Source organism: Staurois parvus, unplaced genomic scaffold (genome assembly GCF_062004578.1).
Source record: "Staurois parvus isolate SC_StPar_1 unplaced genomic scaffold, SC_StPar_1.0 ptg000243l, whole genome shotgun sequence".
NCBI lineage: Eukaryota > Metazoa > Chordata > Amphibia > Anura > Ranidae > Staurois > Staurois parvus.
In genome coordinates this window covers 6,028,490-6,039,960 of record NW_028318039.1, presented here as the reverse complement: position 1 = coordinate 6,039,960, position 11,471 = coordinate 6,028,490, and the positions used below count along the sequence as shown (strand labels likewise).

The 11,471-nt window shown below is 45.6% G+C and overlaps 1 protein-coding gene across 1 annotated transcript in view; it reads left to right on the top strand.

Moving 5' to 3' along the window:
* The first annotated feature begins 9,488 nt into the window (after positions 1-9,488).
* The window catches only part of RBM26 (RNA binding motif protein 26), a 106,693-nt gene continuing 104,710 nt past the window's right edge, over positions 9,489-11,471 (top strand). Inside the window, exon 1 of the mRNA XM_089680461.1 lies at positions 9,489-9,776. Coding sequence (XP_089536587.1) covers positions 9,718-9,776 — 59 coding nt within the window. The 5' untranslated portion in view covers positions 9,489-9,717. The remainder of the gene's footprint in view (positions 9,777-11,471) is intronic.

The following is an 11,471-nucleotide window of genomic DNA, read 5'->3' as shown; positions in this document are numbered from 1 at the left end:
GGCTGTGGTCATCCCTGCTGCTTGTGCACCTTTTTCTTCCACACTTTTCCCTTCCCCATAACTTTCTATTAATGTGCTTTGAGACAGCACTTCTCGCCTCTCTTGTTCTTGAAGGGACTACGGGAAGTTTAACTCCCCGGATCCTTACAAGAACTGCGGTGAGGCGACGAGTTCGAAGGTTATACATGGCCCGATTGACACTTCAGGAGTCCTGGTTCGGTCCAAGCCGGGAATTCTGGGTGTGGTCAGAGACCACTTTTCAGGCATCCTGGAGCGGAAGCGCTTAGACATGGAGAAAGGCAGACATTTCCTTGACGAGACCCCGCTGCCGGCGGTGTCGGACTTTCCTGACTCTTTGACCGAAAGGATTTCAGCGGCGGAAGTAGAGCAGGCCATCGACTCATTGTCATGCAAAAAGACGCCAGGACCTGATGGGCTCTCGGCCGAATTTTACAAAACCTTCAAGAGTCTGTTGGCTTCTCACTTGACGGAGGTCTTTAATGCATGTTTGGCCAAGGGCCTGCTGCCTCCCTCAATGAGAAGGTTGGCCCTGATTCTTTTGTCAAAGGGGAAAGATCCGTCTGTGGTGGAGAATTGGCGTCCCATCGCCCTTCTCAACAGATAGAAAGGTGCTGGCTAAGATACTTTTTGTACGTCTGTCAGCCGTGGCTGACGGGGTACTGTCTACGGCGCAGCACTGTGCAATTCCTGGCCGAGGCACCTTTAGTGCTGTCCTTTGTGTCTGGGAGGCTGTGGAAAGGTGCAGGGCTGGAGAAGATGGACAGTACCTGCTGACTTTGGATCAGGCGCAGGCTTTTGACAGGGTAAGCCACGATTACCTGAGGCTTCTCCTGGTGAGATACGGTCTGCCGAGGCGGTTCATCAATTGGCTCCGTGCTTTGTACAGGGAGGTGGTGAGCTTCCCTCTTGTCAATGGCTGGGTGGGCCCCTCTTTCCCTGTGGGCTCCGGTGTCAGACAGGGGTGCCCCTTGAGCCCGCTTCTATATGTTTTTGCGGTTGACCCCTTCATCCGAAGGCTTGACTGCGGTCGTTTGAGGGGGGGTCTCGATGGGTCCCGGTGGCTGTCCGAGTCCGGTGGTGAGAGCGGTGGCTTACGCAGATGACGTCTCGGTAGTAGTGTCAAGTGGGGAGGAAGCCCAATTTGTGGAGCTTCAGATTCGGGACTACTCCGAGGCATCCGATTCACTAGTGAACTGGAACAAGAGTGAAGCTTTTTGGATGGGGAAGGAGGGTGAGGAATTTCCCCTTCCGGACGTGTTCCCCAAGCCTCAGCCGGAAATTAAAATCCTTGACATCCTTTTCGGCCCTGGGGATTACCCCAAACGAAATTGGGAGTGCAGACTGGAGGATGCCACCTGGAAAGTGTCAGCGTTGGAAAGGCTGGAAGCTGTCCTTAAGGGAAAGGGTGAGCCTTGTCAAAACTTACCTGCTGCCTGAATTTTTGTTTGTCAGCTACGTATGTCTTATGCCAGCCTCTCTCTATGCACGGATCTCTAGTCTGTTCTTCCTGCTACTGTGGGGAAACACACACAATCTGATCAAGAGGGAGGTCACGTATCTACGGAGAGAGCTAGGTGGGTTGGACATGGTCCACCCAGTAGTGTTCTACACTACCATTTTAATTAAATACAACTTACAGTCCATTTTTAAGGACGAGCCCTCTCTGTGGGAATGATCGTGCAAGGGCTGGCTACTGCTGTTCTTGAATGAGTGGGAAGCGGGAGGTAGGCCTGGTGATCTGAGAAGAGCACATCGGTACCTCCCATCCTATATCCCACAGACTTCAAAGGTACTGAGACAGTGGCGGATAACTTCTCTGGAGGTAGGGTCCACTGGTCGGCGAGAGCTATACCAGAGGATCATGTCCTCGGACATTTTGAAGCCACTGGTCTTGAGAGACTGCCCAGTGTCCTCAGAGAGGGGCTACCTCTCCTGAATTCTTCTAGAATTCCACCAAAATTTTGGAATCTCGCATGGACGTCTTTCCATGGAAGACTTTATGTCCGTGCGAACCTAAAGTACAGAAACCTAGAGGACAGAGGCTGTCCTCGGCCGGGAATGTGGGGGAACACTGGAGACCATGGACCACTTTTTGGTCCAGTGCCCTTTCAATGCAGAGGTTCACAGGGGGGTAGGGGATGCCATTGGCTATCTCCGCCTCTCCTCTCTGTCTCTTCCTGAGCGGGTGTACGGTAACTTCAGAGTGAAGGAAGGTTTTGAGTTGTCCACACTTTATTTAGTTAGCGTAGTCATGCTTTTCTACATTTGGCACGCACGCTGTCTGCTGTCCACTAGGAGCAAAATCCTGCCAGTCCAGGAGGTGGTTGAGACACTTTCGGTGAGCTGGTGAAGGTGCGGTATCTTGAGAGGAGCAGGGTTGGGTCAGAAAGGAGTGCCCGTTTATGGAGGGGTTTGCACTTCCAGCCTCCTTAAAGGTGCCAACACTGCCCCTTGTGGTGTTTACTCTGCTTGTCTGTCTATCCTTTCACTCCCTTAGATTTTGAACTCTCTGTTTTTGAAATAGGGCTGCAGACATCTAAAGACTTACATGCTCTGCCTTGGCCTAGGTAGATTTTTGGTTCGCATATTCTGAACAAAGTATTTGTGAGAATACACAGCAACCTTAGCCAGAAATAAGGGCTGTAAAAACGCCCATTTGTGTGGCAGGGCGCTGTGTATGATTTCTTGGCAGACTTCTTTCATTATAGATAAGCAAGTTATTTGTTCATGATGGTATGACTTACTTATACCAGCTAATAATATGAAATGCAAAGATAAACCATGACAGCAACAGGTTCCTATTTAATTATATTTCCAGCTCCATGGCGGCCTTAACCAGGAACAAGGGCTGTAAAAACGCCAATTTATGTGGCAGGCCGCTGTGAAAGACTTCTTGGAAAACGTATTTCACCTCCTTGTAAATAAGATATTTATTAATGACGGTATGATTTGTATATACGAGGTAATGATATGAAACGTATTGCTGAACTGTATGACAGTAGCAGTTTTAAAATTAAAAAATATTTCCAACTTCTTTTGCAATTACCTTTTGAGGCTTTCCCTCCTTATGGATGGTGTCAATGATGGTTTTCTGCACAACTGTCAGGTCAGCAGTCTTTCCCATGATTGTGATTCCTACTGAACCAGACTGAGAGACCATTTAAAGGCTCAGGAACCCTTTGCAGGTGTTATGGCTTAATTAGCTGATTAGAGTGGGACACTTTGAGCCTAGAATATTGCCCCTTTTCACAATATTCTAATTTTCTGAGATTGTGGATTTGGGGTTTTCATGATTTGTAAGCCATAATCATCACAATTATGACAAATCACGGCTTGAACTATCTTGCTTTGCATGTAATGAGTCTATCTCATATGTTAATTTCACCTTTTAAGTTACATTACTGAAATAAATGAACTTTTGCACGATATTCTAATTTTTTGAGTTTCCCCTGTACCTGTAGATATATTTTCTACATCACTAGTCATTTGTGCAATTTAGCACAGTAAGGGTGGGATTTTATTTTATCACTCATTTGGCACTTATTAAGGATTGTCACTTATAAATCACCAATTTAGGGTACTTAGGTTACACCTTAGATATATTTTGGGGGTTGCACCATCATATATGATTTTGCACATTCATGTGTATTCTATTCTATACATCTTTTTATATATAATTTGATATCCATTAGTCACCTATTTAATGTGCATGTAGGTAACACTCTAGATCTAGTACTTTGGGGGTTCCACGGTTCTATATTATTTTCATGTGTATTCTATTCTATATTTATTTTTGAGATTTATATGCTCTTTTTGTGATGTTTTTCTGCTTATTTTAATTACAAAGGAATAATTATTAGCGCAGCACCAAGTTACTATATTTCAAAAAAGGAACATGTCCTCTGGCAAGGAGTAAAGATTTATTGGAGTGGGGTCCTACAGGAGAGGAGAGGGTGGGGCTATGCCATATGTATGCTGCTATGGAGTCTGTCAGGAATTTTTTTTTTCACAATTTTCTGCCTTTTTTCATTTATATCACAAAAAAATAATAAACCCAGTGGTGATCAAATACCACCAAAAGAAAGTTCTATTTGTGTAAAAAAAACATAAATTTTGTTTGGATACAGCGTTGTATGACCGCGCAGTTACCAGTTGAAATAGCGCAGTGCCGAATAAGAACAAAAAATGGCCTTGTCAGGAACATGGAAAAACCTACTGGCGCTGAAGTGATTAACTTTAGGTTGTCTTTGTTAGAGATTTTAGGGAAGCCTTCCAGTTTCTTCTACAGAGCATTCTTGGTAGCTGTAGAGCTGTCATAATAATCCTTTAATATCTGCCATACCATTTTAACCCCAGCAGCTGGATCATGAATGTGTACGGACCTGATTCTCTTGGACTGTTGAGAGGACTCTGGTCCGAGCCACTTTGTTAGCAGATCCAGCTCCTCTCTAGCTGCAAGACTGAGATCTCTGATGATTACATGGAATTATTTCTTCCATGTCCAATAGTTCTGGGGGCGATCATCAAATGTTAGTAGCCTACTGCTCACTAACTCTTGCTAAATTAGGTGCTTTGCTAGAGCAGTTGTCCCTAAGGATCCTAATGGGCCATTTCCGAAGGAGGATACATGATAACCCATGTTGTGTGATGGATACTGAGGGTTAACATCGTCTTTGCTTTCTTGAAAGTGTACCTTTGGTGCTGGGGACAGTGTCAGAGTTAATGTGAAAATCGGAAAGCAGTTCAGGCATACTTGGCTGTTGGTATGTCAAGTCAGGAAACCATGGTGTCGTGTTGAAGATAGGCTTGATAGAAACATACTTTGTCATAACTTGGTCTAGAACATGGTTCTTTGTTATTATTATACAGGATTTATATAGTGCCAACAGTTTGCAAAGCGCTTTATAAAATTAAGGTAGACATTACAGTTACAATACAATTTGGTACAAGAGGAAACAGAGGGCCCTGCTTGTTAGAGCTTACAATCTAGGTTCTTTACATATTCCTGTATCCTTTGCACTAAATCGTGAGTTGCTGTTTCCTCAAGATCTTGGAGCAAATCTCTTTCTGAGCCAATTGGAGTTTCATTTACCACATCTTCTGCTGATGCTGTTGCCCTTTCATTCTGCAGCACATGCATCCTGGCTTCTAGTTCTGCTTTTGCCTCAAGGAGTTGGATTCCAGCTCGGTTTTCTGCCTCAAGTGGGTGGCTTCCAACTTGTTTTTTTGCCTTAAGGAGGTGGCTTCTGCCTCTGCTTTCTGCCTCATCAACTTTTTTAGTGTATAAGGCTTCTGCTTGCGCTGCTTCTGCCTTTTCTCTTACTCTGAGGCCTGCAGAGCTGGCTGATAATCTGCTAGAATGTACTGAATATCTGAAGTCAGACATGTGAGACCTGGTCTCTGCAGTTTGATGAGGAATGTCCAAACTCCTATCTGGATCCACGATGTATGAATTAAAGTCCTAAGTACAGTTTTAATGTGGATTCTTTCACTTTCAAATTATGCTCCATTATCTTAGCTTGTTATAAGCATGTTTTTTTTAATGTGAAGCTCCTTTATCTTCACCTGTATACAAATGCTTTTTTACGTTGAAACTCCCTTGCCTTTGCCTTTATACATATGCTTTTTTACCATGCTGTCCTACTAACAGCTGACAACTATCTAACAAAACTGAGAGAAGCAGTGTTGTGTTTCAGTCTAAAACTGAATTTACTTCTGTGAATAGTTCTGTAAAACTGCAAAACAATCACATAAACTGAAGTTACAATATGCTTCTATATGTGTCTTACAAATGCATACAGTGAATGCATATCTTGTAAACAGCTACCTTCAAATCACATTAAATACATTAAAATAAGATCTAGATACAGTATATATGACTTTAACAAGCAATGAATGAACTTTCAAACATACGTGTATCAAAGGGAGAAAGGAGGCCTTCACTGGTGTGTTCTTCTGGAAACTAAGATAGAACTGCAGTGGTAGCTGGAAAATCTATATTTTAACAAACGAGACACTTCCTGTTCTTTACTGATAAAAATATAAAAAGGATGTGATAGCAGTGAATGCCCAATAGATGGCTCCCTTCTTCACGCAATGATGAGATATACAGAAAAAGCACCTTTCCTTTATACTGGCATTTCAAGGTTGTAAGAAAGGTTTATTGCAGCATAATACTTTAAAGTTTAAACAATACATTTTCATATGGGTCTGTACATCAGCCAAAAAAAAAAGAAATACTTAACAGGAAGGAGGGACTGAGGGATTTGGTTCCAAATTAGGGACTGTAGAGAGCTCTGCATTGGTACCCACAACTGTCCAGCTGCTTTACATACTGGGTACCACAACTTCCTAGCTGCTTTATATCATGGGTACCTACAACTGTCCAGCTGCTTTATATCATGGCTATCACAACCATCTAGCTGCTTTATATCATGGGTACCCTAAAATTTCTTGTTGCTTTATATCATGGGTGCCCCAACTGTCCAGCTGTTTTACATCATGGAACTGCACAACCCCACAAACAACCACCCTGATTCCACCCTACCATAACCATCTGGCCAATTATGATAGTTAAGAAAACCATGAAAATGGAAGTGTGGAAAAATATGGCTGTGGCCCCTTTTTTGGGGTTGTAAAACAAATATGAGAACCTTTAATCTTTGCTGTACCATACCTTTTAAAATTAAGCACATAGACCAATACCACCATTATATTTTTAACCAAATCACCTGTTCAGTCTTTAAGGACTCGAGCACCAAATAACTGTACCAACCACCAGGTACTACCATAAACATTGTTCACCCACACCTGCAGGGCCACATTACCCTGCTCAGTCTATTGGGACTCGAGCACCAAATAACCATGCCAACCACCAGGTACATTACCCCACTAAAGTTAGAGCCGCGACAAAGTGAGGGAAGGGAGATGTCCCAGGACCTGAAAAAATAAACCGAGAAAGCCAGCAAAAAGCTTATGTACCTGCTAATTCAATTAAAGCTGTAGACCATGGAAGACCATACAGGTAGGAAAGGAGGTGTTGGTTGTAGGGGCTTACAAGTCCCATGGGGACACTTGGTTAGCCTTGTGTCCCTAGCATGGGTAGCCCAACCGTACATCTGCTTTATATTATCAGTACCTCAATAGTGCAGCTGTTCTATATCATGGGTGCCCTAACTTTATATAATGGGTACCTACAACTGTCAAGCTGCTTTATACACTGCTCAAAAAAAATGAAAGGAACACTTTTTAATCAAAGTATAGCATCAAGTCAAATAAACCCCTGGGATATTGATCTGGTTAGTTAAGTAGCAGAGGGAGTTGTTAATCAATTTCAGCTACTTTGGTGTTAATGAAATTAACAACAGATGCACTAGATTGGCAACAAAGAGATGACCCCCCAAAACAGGAATGGTTTTACAGGTGGAGGCCACTGACATTTGTTTCCCTACTCATCTTTTCTGTTTTTCACTAGTTTTGCATTTGGCTAGGGTCAGTGTCACTACTGGTAGCATGAAGTGACACCTGTACCCTACAGAGGATGCACAGGCAGTCCAACTTCTCCAGGATGGCACATGAATACGTGCCATTGCCAGAAGGTTTGCTGTATCTCCCAGCAGTCTCAAGAGCATGGAGGAGATTCCAGGAGACAGGCAGTTACTCTAAGAGCTGGACAGGGCTGTAAAAGGTCCTTAACCAATTAGCAGGACCGATAGCTGCTCCTTTGTGCAAGGAGGAACAGGATGAGCACTGCCAGAGCACTATAAAATGACCTCCAGCAGGCCACTGGTGTGAATGTCCCTGACCAAATAAACAGAAACAGACTTCATGAGGGTGGCCTGAGGGCCCAATGTCTTCTAATTGGCCCTGTGCTCACTGCCCGTCACCATAGAGCTCGATTGGCATTTGCCATTGAACACCAGAACTGGCAGGTCCACCACTGGTGCCCTGTGCTTTTCTCAGATGAGAGCAGGTTCACCCTGAGCACATGTGACAGACCTGAAAGGGTCTGGAGAAGCTGTGGAGAATGTTATGCTGCCTGTGACATTGTTCAGCATGACCGTTTTGGTGGTGAGTTAGTGATGGTCTGGGGAGGAATATCCATGGAGGGACGCACAGACCTCTACAGGCTAGAGAATGGCACCCTGACTGCCATTAGGTATCGGGATGAAATTCTTGGACCCATTGTCATACCCTACACTGGTACAGTGGGTCCTGGGTTCCTCCTGGTGCACGACAATGCCTGGCCTCATGTGGACAGAGTATGCAGGCAGTTTCTGGAGGATGAAGGAATTGATACCATTGAATGGCCCCCACACTCGCCTGATCTAAATCCAATAGAACACCTCTGGGATATCATGTTTCGGTCCATCCAACACCGCCTGGTTGCACCTCACACTATCTAGGAGCTCAGTGATACTCTGGTCCAGATCTGGGAGGAAATACCCCAGGACACCATCCTTCGTCTCATTAGGAGCATGCCCAGACATTGTCAGACATGCATACAAGTACGTGGGGGCCATACAAACTACTGAGTACCATTTTGAGTTGTTGCAATGAAATTTCAGCAAAATGGACTAGCCTGCTGTATCATTTTTTCACTTTGATTTTTGGGGTGTCTTTAAATTCAGTCCTCTGTAGGTTGATAATTTTCATTTCCATCAAACGATGGGGCATCTTTATGTTCTTAACACATTACCCAGTCCAGATCATTATAGTTATCTAGCATATTTATGTGTTGTCAAAGTGTTCCTTTCATTGTTTGAGCAGTGTATTATTAGTACCCCAACAGTAGAGTTGCTCTATATCATGGGGGCCCCAACTGTCCAGCTGCTTTATAATATCAGAACCCCAATAGTACAGCTGCTTTATAATATTAGTACCTCAATAGTACAGCCGCTTTATATTAGTACCCCCAATAGTACAGCCGCTTTATATTAGTACCCCAATAGTGCAGCTGCTTTATATTGGAACCCCCAATAGTACAGCCGCTTTATGATATTAGAACCCCCAATAGTACAGCCGCTTTATATTAGTACCCCAATAGTACAGCCGCTTTATATTAGTACCCCAATAGTACAGCCGCTTAATAACATTAGTACCCCCGCTTTATATTAGTACTATAATAGTACAGTGCCGCTTATTAGTACCCCAATAGTACAGCTGCTTTATATTAGTACCCCAATAGTACAACTTCTTTATAACATTAGTACCCCAATAGTACAGCCGCTTTATATTAGTACCCCAATAGTACAGCCGCTTAATAACATTAGTACCCCAATAGTACAGCCGCTTTATATCACGGGGGGCCCAACTGTACATGATATCACAACCCCGCAAGACACCCTCCTGTGCCGCACTGCTATTAGGAGCACACCCCGGAACCTTTCCTATAGAGTTTACCAGACGCCGTACACTGGGCTCCGGTGATGATCATGCGCCGGCGTGGACATACGTGCTGACGTAGACGTAATGTGGTGTCGAGGTTGATGGTGGTCGCCATCTTACAGCTTGAGGTTCTTCAATGGTTTAGTTGGAATACGGTATCGTTAGGCTGAGCACAGCGGAGTTAGCGACAGAGCCCTTCAGTACGTCCATTGTACAGCAGGCCGTGTATCCGGGATAGGAAGCGAGCAAAGCAGCGGCTTGTGTGTTGTAGTCCTCCCTCCGCTCTCCGACCCCAGGAGAGGCACGAACATGATAATAGAGGACTTCGAGGCGCTAAAGAACTGGCTCTCTAAGACCTTGGAACCCATGTAAGTGACCGAGCGGTGCCCAGAGTATGAGCTCTGCTCTCCCCACTACCAACTGTTTCCAGTGTGACTCTCCCCGACCCTGCATGCTGCTCCCCATCTCCTTGGAAACCGCTCACAGCTGGTGGAAGCCATGGGAAATGCTTGTTGCCTGGCGGGTACACGGACTTGTAGATAAACAATGGAGTGCTGTCCGTGATAGGGGCTGTTTTATCTGTACTAATCTCCAATTATTCTGATACCCTACCCTCTGACCCCCCCTTCCAATTCTGATACCCTACCCTCTAACCCCCCCCCCCTTCCAATTATTCTGATACCCTACCCCCTGTGACCCCCCCCCCTCCAATTATTCTGATACCCTATCCTCTGTGACCCCCCCCTTCCAATTCTGATACCCTACCCTCTGTGACCCCCCCCCTCCAATTCCCTAGGCCTCTCCCTGCCTTATCTCACCACCTATCCAACCTTCATTACCTTTGTTGTGTTCTTTTGTTTGTGTGATTGGAGATTGTCTTGCTAACATTCTGCTAAAACGTATATTAGTACTGCTTAAACCTTGAGGAAAGGGGGGGCACCCTGACAGCTTGTCCTGAAAAATTGTATGTTGGTGCAAATAAAAGAAGTGTCACAGACAGTGCTCAATTGTTTCTGCAGTATGTGTTATTACAGCTGTCACCTCATTGACTTGTTAGGAGACTTCCAGGCCACTCTTGGTGCCCTTATGTCACTTCAGTGATTGGGAGACTTCCAGGCCACTCTCTGTGTCCCCCCTGCCCTTATGTCACCTCAGTGATTGGGAGACTTCCAGGCCACCCTCTGTGTCCCCCCTGCCCTTATGTCATCTCAGTGATTGGGAGACATCCAGGCCACTCTCTGTGTCCCCCTGCCCTTATGTCACCTCAGTGATTGGGAGACTTCCAGGCCACTCTCTGTGTCCCCCTGCCCTTATGTCACCTCAGTGATTGGGAGACTTCCAGGCCACCCTCTGTGTCCCCCCTGCCCTTATGTCACCTCAGTGATTGGGAGACTTCCAGGCCACCCTCTGTGTCCCCCTGCCCTTATGTCATCTCAGTGATTGGGAGACATCCAGGCCACCCTCTTCCCTTTCCCCTGTGTCATCGCAGTGATTGGGAGACTTCCAGGCCACCCTCTGTGCCACCATGCCATCTTTGTGATTGGGAGACTTCTACCAGGCTATCCTGTGTGCCCTCTGCCCCTATGTCATTTCAGTAATTGGGAGAACTCCAGGCCACCCTCCTCTTCCCTTTCCCTCATGTCATCTCGGTGATTGGGAGACTTCAACCAGGCTACCCTGTGTGCCCCTGCCTTTATGTCATCTCAGTGATTCGGAGACTTCAGGCCACCCTCCTCTTCCCTTTCCCCTGTGTCATCGCAGTGATTCGGAGACTTCCAGGCCACCCTCTGTGCCTCCAGGTCATCTCAGTGATTGGGAGACTTCCACCAGGCTATCCTGTGTGCCCCCTGCCCCTATGTCATCTCAGTGATTGGGAGACCTCCAGGCCACCTTCCTCTTCCCTTTCCCTTACGTCATCTCAGTGATTGGGAGACTTCCGGGCCACCCTCTGTGCCCCCCTGTCACTATGTCATCTCAGTGATTGAGAGACTTCCAGGCCACCGTTTGTGCTCTCTGTCCCCATGTCATCTCAGTGATTGGGAGACTTCCACCAGGCTACCCTT